Here is a 16,183-nt window from a genome sequence, read left to right on the forward strand (position 1 = left end):
CCCCTTCCTCCCCCTCTGCTCCCCGCGCGCTCAGGGATCCGGGGACTGCGGGCCGGGGGGTGGTGGAGCCGCGGGAAGTGTTGGGTGGGTGCTGACAGGTCGCGGGTTCGGCCCGGCCGGTGCCAGCGCTGCGGTTTGTGTCCTTCTCCCGCTGGTAAAGTGGCTCGAGGAGGAGCAGAAGGGGTTGGGTAGATGGAGTTTAAGATCTTGGAGTTGTTTGCCTTGGAAAAGATGGGACAGAGATTTGATTTTTAGGGTTGGACTCGATGATCTTTGAGGTCTCTTCCAACCAGGTTGATTCTATGATTCTTTTTCCCACTGTCAGAGCTCCTTAAGGAGAAGCAGCAGGGCTGGGATAGATACAGTTTGGAATCCTTGCTCTCTTAAGTTATTAGTGCTTTAATTTGTTTGCTCTGAAAAGATGAAACAGAAATTCGCTTACCCTTCCTCCTGTCAAAGCTCCTTGAGGAGAAGAAGGAGTTGGATAGATGGAGTTTGGGATATTTTCAAGTGTGTGTTTCAGTTTTCAGATGTGTGTTTAGCAGGGTGAGCAGCATAAATTGTTGCCTACAGGAAAAGAGGAGGGAAGAAAGGGGCAGGGAAGCTTTTGAGTAGCATACATACACCTTAAATAGCTACGTGAAATAACTATATGACTTCTAAGAACAAAAAGGTAAACAGTAATGCAGTGATTTGAGTAGTTACTTGTTATTAACTTCTTTAAGTTGTTTGTCTTTGAAAAGATGGGACACAGATTTGATTCCCTTTCCCACTGTCATCACTCCTTGAGGAGGAGCAGAAGAACTTGGATAGATGGAGTTTGAGATCCTGCCTGCTTTGAGTTGTTTGCCTTGGAAAAGATGGACCAGATTCTCTTTGCCACTGTCAGAGCTTCTTGAAGAGGAGCAGAAGGGGTTGGATAGATGGAGTTTGGGATCCATGCTCCCTTAAGTTTTTACTGCTATAAGTTGTTTGCACTGGAAAAGAGAGAACAGAGAGTCAATTCCCTTTCCCACTGTGAAAGCTCCTTGAGGAGGAGAGAAGCACTTGGATGGATAGAGTTTGAAATCCTGCCTGTTTTAAGTTACTTGTTCTGGAAGAGATTGAAGAGAGAGATTCCCCCTTTTTTCCCCCCATCCTGAATTCCTTAAGAGTTTCACAGAGTCATTAAGTTTGGAAATGACCTCTGAGGTCATGAAGTCCAACCTATGGTCTAACACCACTTGTCAGCTAGACCCTGGCACTAAGTGCCACATCCAGTCTGTCCTTAAACACCTCTAGGAGATGGTGACTCCACCACCTCCCTGGGCAGCACATTCCAGTGCCTGATCATCCTTTATGGGAAGAAATTCTTCCTAATGTCTAACCTAAACCTCCCCTGGGGCAGCTTGAGACTGTGTTCTCATCCTGTCACTTATTACCTGGGAGAAGAGACTGAGCCCACCTGACTCCAGCCTCCTGTCAGGGAGTTGTAGAGGGTGATAAGGTCACCCCTGAGCCTTTTCTTCTCCAGGCTGAACACCCCCAGTTCCCTCAGCCTCTCCTCATAGGACTTGTGGTCCAGACCCTTCACCAGCCTCGTTGCTCTTCTCTGGACCTGCTCCAGCACCTCAATTTCCTTCTTGCAGTGAGGGGCTAGAACTGGACACAGCACTCAAGGTGTGATTCATACATGTGCTCTTAGTCATTTTATTATCTCCTAATTAGTCTGAGTCCTGACTATGTGTGTGAAACTGCTGTGGCTTTACTTTCTGTGAATTATTTTCCTTAGCAGAATTATTTAGGCAAAACATTTCATTCTGGCACATTGTTCTTTGACAATAAGCTCATTGCACACCTTAGCTGTGACCTGTGTTCAGTCCAGGAGTTGTACCTGTGTAGAAAATGAGTAACCAGTGCTCTAGCTGTGGTTGTGTAAAGCTGGAGGGAGGTGTAGTTGTATGAGTAGAGCTCGAGTAACACCCTGTGGGATCAGCCCTTTGTGTGTGTGTGTGTGTATGTGTGTTAAACATGAGCTGAGTTGCTCAGTTTTCTGGTCATTAGAGCTGCAATTAGTGGCTTGCAGTAGTTACATAGCAAGGATCAGGTCTGTATCGTTCTCAGAGCTGCTGGATGTGTAGCTGTCAAAAATACCACATAAAATCAGAGAAGGTTGTTTTGGGCATACAAATGTGAGGTTTGAGATGCTGTTTGGATTGTGATGATTTACCTATAGCCAATGGTATGTATTCTATCGTTGTCTCCATAAGGGTTAAAGCAAGTGGGGCAGTGATCGTTATCTCCTCCTGGTCCCTGATGGCTCCCCCATGGTCTGTCTCTGTTTAATGGGCTGTCTGGGGCTCAGGCATGCAGAGAGTTACATCGGCCCGTTGTGAGATGCCTCACCTCGGGGGGTGAGGGGAAGCTGAGCATTCCTAGATGGGCTGGGGAGCCGAGCATCCCCACATGGGGGTGGGGAGCCAAACATTCCCACAGAGATAGGAGCTGGGGTTTGAACCAGCACAGGCACCCTTTTTTACCTGCTGGATCCCCAGAGGACTAGGGGCTGCTGCAGGATCGGATCTGCGGGACCACTGCTCCCACAGACCCATCACTGCAGGAGGATGCAGCCACCATTCAATCGGACTGCTGTCAACGCTCTGACTGACAGGGTGTCGGGTTACTTGCTGACTGTCAGGGGCTTCTTTCTTTTGGGTTGTTAATGTGTCCTGTTATACTTGTTTTGTTTGTGTTTCATATTAAATTGTACTTCTGACTCAGAATCTCTCACCGGTTTGCTTTCAAACCAGCACATTCATGAGAAAAGGATGAATGTTCTCATGTTAAATTACAAGGTAGAGAAAGGATGTGTTACGCAGTTGATCACGAAAAGAATGTCTTTCCCCAAACCTGATTAGAATTTTGTGTAATTTTCTTTCAAGATTAAATGTCATCAGAAAAGCAATCAATCTCATCAACTAAGCCTGAGAGGATGGGCATTGTTCAGCCTGGAGAAGAGAAGCTTTGGTGTCACCTGATTGTCCCTTCCAGTGCCTGAAGGGGCTGACAAGAAAGATGGAGAGAGACTATTTGCAAGGGTCTGGAGAGACAGGATAAGGGGGAATGGCTTAACACTGCCAGAGGGCAGGGATAAATGGGATGTTGGGAAGGAATTCTTCCCTGTGAGGTGCTGAGACACTGGCACAGGTTGCCCAGAGCAGCTGTGGCTGCCCTATCCCTGGGAGTGTTCCAGGCCAGGTTGGATGGAACTTGGAGCAACCTGGGCTGGTGGGAGGTGTCCCTGCCCATGGCAGGGGGTGGGACTGATGGGCTTTAAGTTCTCTTTCATCCCAAACCATCCTGTGACTCTATCAAATCAATTTTAGTGCCTTACACAGAGCCATACACAGATTCTTCTGTGTGACCTTTAACACTGTTTCATGTTGAACCATTCAACATTTGGAATGATTTTAAATTGTTATTTCCTCTTATTATAACTTGTGCAAAGTTGGCCTGGGCAGGACTCTGCATTACACTGTTCTGTTTTTCTCTTCCTTATCTTTAACTCCTTATTCTGATATATTCATTTTATTGCAGGAGACACCAACAAATGGAACACAAATTAACTTAAGCCTACAGGAGGCTGGTGACACCTGAAAGAGGGTAAGCAAAATGCCATGTGAAGATGTGTTCCAAACTAACTTAATGGTTTTAGTAATGGTAGTAGCTGAGCACATCACCTGGATGCCAAAAATGAGCTTGTGAATAGCTTTGAAAACACAGGGCATGTTTAAATATGATCTTGGACTCAGAACTTGAGATTCTGTAGGTCACCTCATGCTTTGTTTCGTAGCCATTCAAAGAAAAAAGGATATTCTTATTGAAATGGCAGCATTGTAAACTCTTCCTGATTATGATCTGCAGAATAATAATGTGACAGACTCATTGTCCTCTTTCCATTGAATCTCAAACTCTGTCTTCACAAATTCATTGCAAATTGAGACTTTACAGAGGTTTGTTATTTACAGTCCCCAGAGGAGCCTAACCACTGACTTCTGGTGAATGTTTTTATTGTTTGAAATGAGATGGATTGAGGCTTTTACTCAGAATAGGAAACCCAAGTTTGGGAGAACTATGAGATGGTGTTTTCTCTAAGGCTTCTTTCCATCTTTGCTCATCATCAACATCCAGTTGGAAGTGTAATTAGGTAGTCAAACTTGGAGCAGGAGAGGGTTAGAACCCTCTTAGATCCTTCAAATCCTAACTATTTTTTCAGGTTTCTTTCTTACAACTCATAAGGGTTGGGAAGGATAACGGTCTCACATTTGCTTTTTCTCCTTCCAGGGAAAGTGGAGAAGTTGTGCTCTGTGCTTTTTATCTGGTGTGTTGGAGTACATTTTGGAGCATGTTTGCTACTTAGCTGAGAACTATAATTCAGGTATGATCCATTTTTTATTAGAAAAGGGAAGTGATTTTGATTTTTGTGTCATTTTAACCATTTTGATTCAATTTGATCTTGACCTTATGCTACTTCTTCCAGGCAACCAGCAGTAGGACAAGAGGGCAGGACTCAAGCTCTGCCAGGGCAGGTTTAGGCTGGATATTAGGAAGAGATTTTTTACAGAGAGAGTGATCAGACATTGGAATGTGCTGCCCAGGGAGGTGGCGGATTCACCATCCCTGGAGGTTTTCAAGCTGAGACTGGATGTGGCACTTAGTGACCACGGTAGGGTTGGACTTGATGATCTTGGAGGTCTTTTCCAACCCGGTTGATTCTATGATTCTATGATACTGTTGGTGAAAAGAATTTCCCCAAAAATTGTATTTGGTGGTCTCTAAAAATTATGATTAAAATGATTACTCATAATTTAAAAAATAATATTCTTACGGTTGTCATTCTGTGCATCGATTGATGCTGTGTGGCAAAGGCAATCCTTCACTTAATAAGAACACAAACCAAACCCCAAACTTGGTTTTGTGAATAACTTCAAATTCAATGGCAGTTTTGTTTTGAAAATACTTTTCCTTCTAGGCACAAGAGCTTAGAAACATAAAGACTCAATATGGGGGAAAAGAAGGCAGAACCATTGGACTTTGTGAAGGATTTTCAGGAATATCTTACACAGCAAACTCAACATGTGAATATGATTTCTGGATCAGTTACTGGTGACAAGGAGGTAGAGACTCTCCAGGGAGGTGAGTTGATTTCCTTGCTATAAATCTGATTTAGTTGGAGAATAACTGCACTGTTTACAGTCCAGATAACTATACAGATGCTACAGTTCTGTGGAAGCATTTCTGGCAGTGATTTTCCCAGCACAAAAGATGTGTATGTGCCTTTGTTTTAATCAGGGCATGTTTTTTTAGTTACAGATTTTAAGACCAAGGGCACAGGGGAGCAAAAGGTATTTGGCATATTCTCACAGCATGACAGTGTCCCACAGCTTCCTAATTAAAATCTGTTGTATTATTCACAGCTGGGACAGAAGGTGATCAGAATGGTCTGGATCATCCTTCTGTTGAAGTTTCACTGGATGAAAACTCAGGAATGTTGGTGGATGGGCTGGAAAGGACATTTGATGGGAAGTTAAAGTGTCGGTACTGCAACTATGCCAGCAAAGGAACAGCAAGGCTCATAGAACACATTAGAATTCACACAGGTATGAAATATTTGCTGTGCTTTGCTGTCAGGCCTTGGGGTATTCACTCACTCTGGGATTTGCATGTGAGGAGTTAGCAAATTCAAAGAGCACCACACAGACATCACTGCATTCAGTCCTTGGTAGGGTTTGGATCCAGGGAAGAGCACCACACAGACATCACTGCATTCAGTCCTTGGTAGGGTTTGGATCCAGGGAAGAGCACCACACAGACATCACTGCATTCAGTCCTTGGTAGGGTTTGGATCCAGGGAAGAGCACCACACAGACATCACTGCATTCAGTCCTTGGTAGGGTTTGGATCCAGGGAAGAGCACCACACAGACATCACTGCATTCAGTCCTTGGTAGGGTTTGGATCCAGGGAAGAGCACCACACAGACATCACTGCATTCAGTCCTTGGTAGGGTTTGGATCCAGGGAAGAGCACCACACAGACATCACTGCATTCAGTCCTTGGTAGGGTTTGGATCCAGGGAAGAGCACCACACAGACATCACTGCATTCAGTCCTTGGTAGGGTTTGGATCCAGGGAAGAGCACCACACAGACATCACTGCATTCAGTCCTTGGTAGGGTTTGGATCCAGGGAAGAGCACCACACAGACATCACTGCATTCAGTCCTTGGTAGGGTTTGGATCCAGGGAAGAGCACCACACAGACATCACTGCATTCAGTCCTTGGTAGGGTTTGGATCCAGGGAAGAGCACCACACAGACATCACTGCATTCAGTCCTTGGTAGGGTTTGGATCCAGGGAAGAGCACCACACAGACATCACTGCATTCAGTCCTTGGTAGGGTTTGGATCCAGGGAAGAGCACCACACAGACATCACTGCATTCAGTCCTTGGTAGGGTTTGGATCCAGGGAAGAGCACCACACAGACATCACTGCATTCAGTCTTGGCATTATTGCTGCAATTCCTTGGCAGGTTATCTCTTTATGCTAATTCTGCTCACGTTTTCTTCCTGTGCTTATTATACCTGGGTGAGGCAGAGATGTCCCAATGTCATCCACTCTTCCACCAGATACTCAGCCAAGCTCCAGCAGTGCCTGAAGCCAAACTATTTGATCAGCAGCTCACAGCGAGCTCCTCTCCCACAAAAAAACCCTTTCCCAAGGCCTATGAGGTGCTCTAGTATGATCTGTTTGAATTTTGCAGGTGAGAAGCCCCACAGGTGCCACTTGTGCCCCTTTGCCTCGGCCTATGAGCGTCACTTGGAGGCTCACATGCGCTCCCACACCGGGGAGAAGCCCTACAAGTGTGAGCTCTGCTCCTTCCGCTGCAGTGACAGGAGCAACTTGTCCCACCACCGCCGGCGCAAGCACAAAATGGTGCCCATCAAGGGCACGAGGTCTTCCCTGGGCAGCAAGAAGATGTGGGGGGTCTTGCAGAAGAAGACCAGCAACTTGGGGTACAGCAGGAGAGCGTTAATTAATTTGAGTCCACCATCCATGGTGGTGCAGAAACCAGACTACCTTAATGATTTCACTCATGAAATCCCCAATATCCAGACTGAAACCTATGAGAGCATGGCAAAGACAAACCAGAGTGGTGGGTTGCCAAGAGATCCACAAGACCTCATGGTGGACAATCCTTTAAACCAGCTCTCCACCTTGGCTGGGCAGTTGTCCAGTTTGCCACCGGAGAACCAAAATCCATCCTCTCCCGATGTTGTGTCCTGTCAGGATGAAAAGCCTTTCCTGATCCAGCAGCCTGCTGCACCTGCAGTGGTGTCAGCTGTGTCAGCAAGTATCCCCCAGAATTCCTCTCCCACCAGCCCAGATCCTCGGCCTGCACACAGTCAAAGGAACTACAGCCCCGTGGCAGGTCCCAGCAGCGATCGCAGCGCCCACACCAGTACTCCCAGTATAAGTAACAGTCAGCCAAGTACTCCAGCTCCAACCCTCCCAGTTCAGGACCCTCAGCTTCTGCACCACTGCCCACACTGTGACATGTATTTTGCGGACAATATCCTTTATACCATCCATATGGGATGCCATGGATTTGAGAATCCTTTCCAGTGCAACATCTGTGGGTGTAAGTGTAAAAATAAGTACGACTTTGCCTGCCATTTTGCAAGAGGCCAACATAATCAACATTGACTGAGCACATGCTTTCCTTTAGGTTTTTTTTAACATATTACAGTCTATTTTTCCTACTTGCTGATGGAAAGCTTGCACATTCCCATAAGGAATCTTCACGTGAATCAATTCGATAAAGGAGGCAAATGCATTTCTGTGTTGTTGTAAAACTTGCCAGGGAAATTTTGTATGAGATGTGGCTGTTATTTTATATGTAGCTTTTCAAAAATGCCCAGAGTGCTGTAAGGATTGGAGTGCATTTCTATGCTTTGGTTGCTAAATTTATGTGCTTGCACTTTGTCCCAACAAACATTCTGCAGATGGAGAAGCAGAGGTGTGTCCTGGAACATGGGATGCAATGCCAGGTTATTTACTAGGCAAGGAAAGGTATAGTAACCATAAAATAGGAAAGGTTAATGCACTGATACATTATGGAGTGATAGGACAAGGAGGGATGGCTTCCCTCTGACATAGGACAGGGTTAAATAGGATATTAGGAAAAAATTACTCCCTGGGAGGATGGTGAGGCACTGGCACAGGTTGCCCAGAGAAGCTGTGGCTGCTCCATCCCTGGGAGTGTTCCAGGCCAGGTTGGATGGGGCTTGGAGCAGCCTGGGCTGGTGATAGGTATCCCTGCCCGGGGCAGGGGGTTGAAATAAGGTGATTTTTAAGGTACATTCCAACCCCAACTATTCTAGGACTCTATGTGGTTACTTTGGAGACATCCTTATCCTTAAAAACTCGTTTGCTCTAATAAGCAGAAGCAACTTTCACATGCAGATTCAACTGGATGTCAAACTTGTTTTCATCTGATGAAGCTTTGTAATGAGTTTTTGTTTAGTATAGTCTCAACTCCTCATGCTAAGGCTCAAACACTAATTGAACTAAAACTCACCACAAAACCAGAAGGTAACAGGTTATTGTGAATGAAACTGTTAGGAAGAAAAAAAAGAACTAAAGGACAAAATGAAATGAGACACCTTACTTTAAACTGATCAAAATTTTACATGTCATTCATTTTCAGAGGAGGTGATTTTTGAACAGCCACAATAAAGAGCTTGTAGAACTAATATATGATCCATGAAATTTCTAACTGCCTTAAACTTAATTTGTACAGATAAATATTTAAAATTTGCACAGTTAGACTTCTGTCTTGCTGATAGAAGCTCTAAGAGAAACAAACGAGAGGTTTACAGATCAGAACTCATTTGTTCGGTTTTACGTTGGGCCAGGCTACAGCTGAGAGGTTGCCTGTATGTTTGGAACTTGTGTTATTTTGTTTATTGTAAACTTCAGCTCACTTGGAGGTCTCTTTTGTCCCCACTCCCAGATTTTGGTGTGCTGAAAATAAGGGGAAAGGCTCCTGGCTTTGCTGAGCTGTTCATGTAGGAGGCAAAGGAAAAACTGGCTGAATGCATTGAAGTCATTGTGTTTAGGAATTGTAGGTGGCAAATGTTACCTGAAGATGTTTATTTAGTTCTGTGCTGTACCTGTTACTTTAGAAGCACCTAGGACAGGCACTTAAGAGAAACCTACATAAAATGTGAGCAAAGTCAATAAAAACTCTTAATGGTGCTAGACAGGAATTTAAAACATGTTACTTTTCCCATATTTAGATGTACGCTTTTACCTTGGTTTGTCTTACTTAGGGCAAATTGCAACTTCCCTTATATATTCCCCTTTTCCTATCAGCAAAATAAGGAAGCAACTGTATTTTATAACAGGATTTTATTAGTGTTCAGCAAGTCAGAGATTGGAATCTGAATAGCAAATGTTTGGCTTGTTTAAATTTAGATTGTTACAGGAGCTAAAACCTCCTGAAGCCAATGGAAAAACTTTGTGACTTCAGTGTAAGATCAATGCAGGGAAAACCAGCTGAGAACAGTATCTTTAGAAATAATTTTGGCTTGAATCAGATAGAAATTGGACAGCAGACACATTTCTCTCTACCTGACCTACCTACTGTTGAATTCCTGTGCTTTGGTCAGCAGCTGAAGGAAGTGGCTGTTGGCTGTGCATAGTTCTGTAGCAGTGAGGTCAGGAATCTCTCACGGAGGTGGTTCAGCAACACCCTGTCACTCCTAAAAATAGCTCTGGTCTCAGCCTTCGTTCAAACTCCATTTCAGTGGGTTTGCCAAACAGAATGTAATTCCCATTTTCCATCATGACACTCTTTAGAATTCCAAAATATCTCTTTGTTACTTTATACTTGTAAAGTTTCTGAGTAAAACTGCAACTCTCTGTGCATAAACATAGAGAGTGCTTTATTTTAAGGGCTAAAAGCTGAGTGAACTGGAATCCAGTTGGAAGTTACTGGTCCTTTACAGGTTTGCCTGTTCCAGTCCAAGAGGAGAGCAGAAGTGATGGCTGTTTCTCCTTTGGATGATATATCGGCACATTCTGAAGTCTAAATTTGGCTTAAATACTACAATAGGATAAGATACATTGCTGCTCAAGTAATTTATAGGAGTGGTTTTCCTTGCCTTTTTGATAGATGATGCCATCTGCTATGCCTAGGCTCTGGCAGCTCCAAGGGAAGGGAAGCTTGGAGCTGCTTGGAAGCTCCTCCAGAAGCTCAGAAGCTTCTGGAATGGTGGTGCTCCAGGGAGCACCTTACAGTACTGAGTGACACTGATCACAACAGCCAAGGTCTCCCTGGTTTGTGGCTCCAGCCTTTCTCCCTCCTGGTATCAGCACAGAGATCAGCCTCCATGTGCACAAATGTTTGGGATTCTACTCCTCCATCCCACTGATGTGGTTTCTGATCCACTAGGACTTTCATTGGCAGTGCCTGGTAACATTGTTATAGACTTACCTTTGTGTGACAGCTGATGATTTGGTGATTTAGAAAAATGACTTAACCAAGACAGCCCTGGATGGAATTGTGGATGGGAGGCTGGTCAGGTCCCTCATGGAGCAGCTGGGAGCAAGAGGAAGCAGGACCTCGTGGAAGAGGGGCCTTGATTTAGGAAGGAATCCTCTGTTGCAAGGAATGTTATGTTCTTCACAACAGAACTCCGTGTGAATAAAATACCTCACCTCAAACCTTGCACATTGTTGTTTAGGAGGATTTTAATACTGCACGGATTTTAATTCCTGCTTTGGAGTACTTAAGGAAAAGAAAATTAGCTTGTATGAACAGCTGAACCATGAAAAAAGCTTTTTTCCCAGTGTCCTTGGGCAAGCTCCTTGTTCCAGGGGAGCTTTGTTCATCCCTTGGCTCTGCTGCCCCCAGATCCATGGGGTGGATCCCTGTATCCTTCCCAGAGGTCACCACAGGACTAGGATTCTTCTGTTTCATCATTACACTGTGCTCAGTTGTGCCAAGCAACTCCCTGACATTGCTGTTCCCTTCTGTCTCCCAAGGAGCTTTGGAAAGTGCATTTTCCTGTGTTTTGTCATTCTGTACATACTATTGGCTATAATTTAAAGCCCAAAGTTAGGAAAATTGTTTTAGGGTTTGATCCTGACAATTCCCTTGCACCAGGAGGCCTTACCCAGAGTCAGTGAGGGATACCTGCCTGGGATTCTGGGACTGAGTCCTCAGTAAACTTTCCATGTTGGGTTCTCCGTGTGCTGCACTGCACTAACTTGCGGGTTTTTTTAGGAAAAAGCCCCGAATCCTTATGGTCTAAGGTGGTGAGTGATTAGCATTGTAACTTATTAACAGGGAAATTGGAGAAGGAGATGGAATTTCTCCATAGCTTGGGTTCTGTTAGGCTCTGTAGTTGCAAACCATGAACTTTGTGGGGGGTTTTGTTTGTAATACTTTATTTTATAGAGTTGTGGACATTTTTCACATGCACTATTTGTAGCACTCAATGCAGACTCTGTTTTGAGACTGAACACGCAAATATTTGAACATCTGAATTACCCTGGTTAATCCTTAAACCAGCTGTGAAGCAGCTCATAGGAAATAGTAGTTTTTTCACAGACACATGTTTAGCTGAAGAGGATTTTGACATAAAATGTTGATTGGCATTTTAACATGAAACTCAGTGCTGGGAAACACTTTCCAGCAGTGTTTCCTGGCAGAATAGCAACAGGTTATTTGTTCTGTTTCAGAATGTTTTGAGTGGTTTTGCTTTCTTTTTTCTTTTTTTTTATTTTGACGAAGGGAATGTAGTTGAAAAGTCTTCACTGGCAAGTTTTCTATTCATTTCAAGCTTCTTTGAGACTCTACAGCAAATGGATGTTCTGCTGCAGGAAATCTCTCTCCTGCCAAAGCATTTTTTTTCATTGAGCAATCTTAGTGTATGTGCTTCTACCTTGTTAATAATATGTATTTCAGTGTAAAGAGCATATTTTATGCAAAAACGAAACCTGTTACAAGTTGTAAAATAAATTTCCATGTTAGTGGATGTTTTTGAGATGACAAGGTTAATCCTGAAATAATTCTTTTCTCGTGTAGTTCATGTTGTGAAGCTTTGCTTTTGTAAGATACAAATAAAATAACACTTTCTAATGAAGTCTCATGTTAATTCCTAGTTTGATGTGCTTCCACAGATGGAGGAGGTGATCCCCTCGGGACTAGCTGTGGTCTGGATATAGTAAGGAGGGTGAACTCACCTCTGGGAATGCCCAGTGTCGTGGTTTAACCCCAGCCAGCAGCTGAGCACCACACAGCTGCTCACTGCCCCACCAATGGGATGGGGGAGAGAATGGGAAGGGTAAAAGCTAGAAGAACTCATGGGTTGAGACCAAGACAGTTTAATAGAGAAAGTAAAAGCTGCACACAGGCAAAGCAAATCAAGGAATTAATTCATTGCTCCCCACAGACAGGAGGTGTTCAGCACCTCCAGGAGAGCAGGGCCCATCACGCGTAACAGTTCCTTGCGAAGACAAACACCATCACTCCAGATGTCCCTCCTTCCTCCTCCTTCCTCCCACTCTATGTACTGAAGATGATGTCCCATGGTATGGAATATCCCTTTGGTCAGTTTGGGTCACCTGTCCCAGCTGTGTCTCCTCCCAATCTCCCATGCACCCCCAACTTCCTTGCCAGGGTGGTGCTGCAGAAAACAGCAAAGGCCTCAGCTCTGTGTGAGCTCTGCTCAGCAACAACAAAAATATCTCTACATTATCAATCCTGTGTTCTGCACAAATCCTAAACATAGCCTCATACTAGCGGCTCAGGTACTGCTGGACAGAGCAGAGCAGGTCACCAGCCAAGGTGCTCCTCAAAACCTCAGCTAGAGGAGGCTCTGGGGAAGCTGATCCAGCTTGAGGTTAGGTTCTAAGCAGGAAACAGGACTAGATCACTTCCAAGTGCTCCTCCCAGGCTTTCCTATGATTCCATGAAATTTAAGGATTTAAATTTAAGGATTTAATTTGCTGTTGGCTTAGTCTCCAAACCCAAGCACAGTCTGCTTCGAGTGTTTCTCTTCCACACCATGGGGAGAGGAGTTGGAGAAGGCACAAGGCTCCAGCTGTACCTCAGCTCTCTCAACAGCAATGCTCAGAGTACTCCATTTCAAACACTCTTAGATACCCAACATTCTCTCTGTCATTATTTTAAAATATATTTATTGACTACATTGGTTGCCCCTTGTTGGAATGAGGAAATTGCACTTGTAGCAGGGTCAGGATTTTGGGTTTCCAAAGTCTTTCCTTGCCGCACATCTTCCAAGAATTCTGCTTTCAGTTTGTTGAGTTCCTCTGCCAAACTCTTCATCTCCCTTGGGTGAATGTTTTTGTCTAAAAGAAAGTTAAAGCTGAACTTTTAATTTCATGTTTAAAAACAAAAATCACAGAATATCTTGTGCTGGAAGGGACCCACAACTTGTGTTGTGAGTCCAGCTCTTGGACCTGCACAGAACACCCCAACAATCTCACCATGTGCCAAACACTCCTTGAGCTTAGTCAGGCTTAGGGCTGTGCCCACTGCCCCGGGGAGCTGTTCAGTGCCCAAACACCTCTGGGGGAAGAACCTTCTCCTAATATTCAACCTAACCCTCCCCTGGCACAGCTCCAGCTGTTCCCTAGGTCCGGTCACTGGTCACAGAGAACTCTGAACACATGCACAGAGCTGAACTTCTCAGTTGTGGACACTGAGTTGCTACTTATATAAATCTTAGGAGCCAAACAGTGAAGAGTGCAGAGCCTGTGTCAATCTTGGCATGTGTCTCAAAATGGAATTAACATGCAGGTCTGTACTGAATGGGTTTAGTAAAGCTATATTTAATATAATTAATAAATACTGTACTATTTTTGTATCTACAGACTTTGACTCATGTTCTGCAAATAGCTTCCATCACACTTGTGAGAGCAATTGCCTAGGCACACCTGCTGGGATAGGATTCCTTAGCAATTTACCCTAAGGGAATTCCATAGGTTTAGTGTTCATTGCCAGCTAGGATCCCTAGCACAGGTAGGACACATACCTTTGGCATCCTTCATGGCCTGAGAGATGACTCTCCTGCACATCTGGTCAGCCTGATGGACAGCACTGGCTGCACACACTGCTCGATCTGCAGCCTGGACAGGGTGATCAGGAACGAAGAACACATGGAAACTTGTTAAATTGATTTAGGCTGATCAACTTTTGAAGTGCTTTTTGAAAACAACACAGTAGCAGTAACTCAGTCCCCACCCAAAAGCAGTGCCCCGAGGGTTGGTCTCTTCTCCCAGGCAACCAGCAGCAGGACAAGAGGGCACAGACTCAAGCTCTGCCAGGGGAGGGTTAGGTTGGATATTAGGAAGAGATTTTTTACAGAGAGAGTGATCAGACATTGGAATGTGCTGCCCAGGGAGGTGGTGGATTCACCATCCCTGGAGGTTTTCAAGCTGAGACTGGATGTGGCACTTAGTGCCATGGTCTAGTGACCACAGTAGGGTTGGACTTGATGATCTTGGAGGTCTTTTCCAACCTGGTTGATCTGATGATTCTATGACTCCATAAGCAGTGTTACCTTTTGCTCTGTGTCCTCCTCATTTGGCCTCACTGGGTTTTCCAAGGCAGTGGCCATCAAGTTAATGATCTGCTCACTAAGAAAACAACAGAGCAAACCACATCAAACAGATTCACTGAGATTCTTCTTTCGTTTTGTAATGCTACCACAGGGAAAAAAAAAAGCAAGTTTTCAGTTACATTGATGAGACAATCAATGAAATAATCTGAGATGAAAACCAGTAACAGCTAAAACTACAAGTCGGTTATTGCTAGTCTTAATGTTTCAGGGAATTGACACAGATTTTCAGGGTCAGGGTAGGAATGCAGTGAGTTTTGAGGTTAGCTCTGCAAAGGATGCTGGCTGTGACCTCCCCACTGCCCTGTGCTGTAAATCACTGCCTCCCAAAAATCACCACTGGGAATATTTTTTACACAGTTGAGATAAAATAGGAAGCTTCTAGTCCCTCATTCATGAAAACAGTACTTAAGGAAAACTGGGATCAATCCAACAGCATACTTGTCCTCTGAAATGCAATCAGAACTGCTCAGGATGAGGCTGTGCTGCTCCCAAGCATTTTTCTTTGGATCTGGCATTTCTATTTTCTTTGCCATCAAGTGAATTGTCTGATCAGGCAACGGATCACTCCTCATGCGATTCCTCTGCAGGCAGCATTCCACTGGACACTCCAGAAACAACTGGCAAAAGCCCAAGGAATCTAAAAAGAACAGGACCAGACAATTTTATCTTTACTAAGTAATAATTTCTGAGAGCAACATGCAGGAGAAAGACTCTGCATGAATGAGCAGCTTCTACACTGGTTCTGAGAATGAGATGAATGCAAACCTAGGAAGGAACACAATTTTATCTTCAAGGCTGCTCAAGTAGTGATGTCTGAGATCAACACGCAGAGTCACAGAATGGTTTGGGTTGGAAGGGACCTTAAAGGTCACCCAGATCCAGCCCCCTGCCCTGGGCAGGGACACCTTCCTATAGCCCAGGTTGCTGCAAGCCCCATCCAACCTGCCCTGGAACACCTCCAGGGATGGAGCAGCCACAGCTTCTCTGGGCAACCTGTGCCAGTGTCTCACCACCTTCACAGGGAAGAACTTCTTCCCAATATCCCATCAATCCCTGCCCTCTGACAATGTGAAGCCATTCTCCCTTGTTCTGTCACTCCATGCCACTGTCCAAAGTCCCTCTCCAGCACTCTTGGAGCCCCTTTAGGCACTGAAAGGGGCTCTAAGGCTCCTCTAAGAAAGGTTTTAAGCGACCTACCAACAACAACACAGTAATTAAGCTGATCCTCACTACCGCAGGAATCCAGCAATGAAGAACAGCCACTATTCCCTGAGAGCACTCAAAGGAAAGCAACTGAACTGCGCTCAGTTTTCTACAACACCGAACACATCCCCATTCCCAGGAACAGAGAGTAATTACATTTTCGGGCCAGCTGGTACACCTCGTACCGCATGCTCTGGTAATAGAAGTTGTCATCCAGGAGGAGGTAGAGCGGGCGGGACTCGGCTGGCCGGGTTTGGGGCGGTCCCTCTCCAGCATCCCCGAGCG

General features: G+C 44.8%; 2 protein-coding genes across 2 annotated transcripts; one reads left to right on the top strand and one right to left on the bottom strand.

The window, feature by feature from the left end:
* Positions 1–3,576: 3,576 nt before the first annotated feature.
* IKZF5 (IKAROS family zinc finger 5 (Pegasus)) lies at positions 3,577–8,049 on the top strand. Its single transcript, XM_009072075.1, has 4 exons — positions 3,577–3,642; positions 5,012–5,175; positions 5,457–5,639; positions 6,802–8,049. Exons 2-4 carry the CDS (start codon positions 5,043–5,045, stop codon positions 7,743–7,745), a joined length of 1,260 nt encoding a protein of 419 aa, XP_009070323.1. The 5' UTR covers positions 3,577–3,642; positions 5,012–5,042; the 3' UTR covers positions 7,746–8,049.
* A 5,184-nt stretch (positions 8,050–13,233) lies between these two features.
* On the bottom strand, positions 13,234–16,142 carry PSTK (phosphoseryl-tRNA kinase; the record flags this gene model as incomplete). The annotated part of the gene is made up of 5 exons (XM_009072076.1): positions 13,234–13,421; positions 14,108–14,201; positions 14,636–14,711; positions 15,134–15,332; positions 16,055–16,142. Coding segments are annotated over 5 exons (645 nt in total), but the record flags the coding sequence as incomplete, so codon positions are not given.
* Positions 16,143–16,183: the final 41 nt, after the last annotated feature.

The sequence above is a fragment of the Acanthisitta chloris genome, unplaced genomic scaffold, assembly GCF_000695815.1.
Source record: "Acanthisitta chloris isolate BGI_N310 unplaced genomic scaffold, ASM69581v1 scaffold2483, whole genome shotgun sequence".
Taxonomy (NCBI): domain Eukaryota; kingdom Metazoa; phylum Chordata; class Aves; order Passeriformes; family Acanthisittidae; genus Acanthisitta; species Acanthisitta chloris.

Excerpts from the sequence above, each read along its gene's own strand:
- IKZF5 (XM_009072075.1), top strand. The coding sequence starts at position 5,043 with ATGGGGGAAAAGAAGGCAGAACCATTGGACTTTGTGAAGGATTTTCAG. Across the intron at positions 5,176-5,456 it reads GGTAGAGACTCTCCAGGGAG|CTGGGACAGAAGGTGATCAG; the intron begins GTGAGTTGATTT and ends TATTATTCACAG. Across the intron at positions 5,640-6,801 it reads ACACATTAGAATTCACACAG|GTGAGAAGCCCCACAGGTGC; the intron begins GTATGAAATATT and ends TGAATTTTGCAG.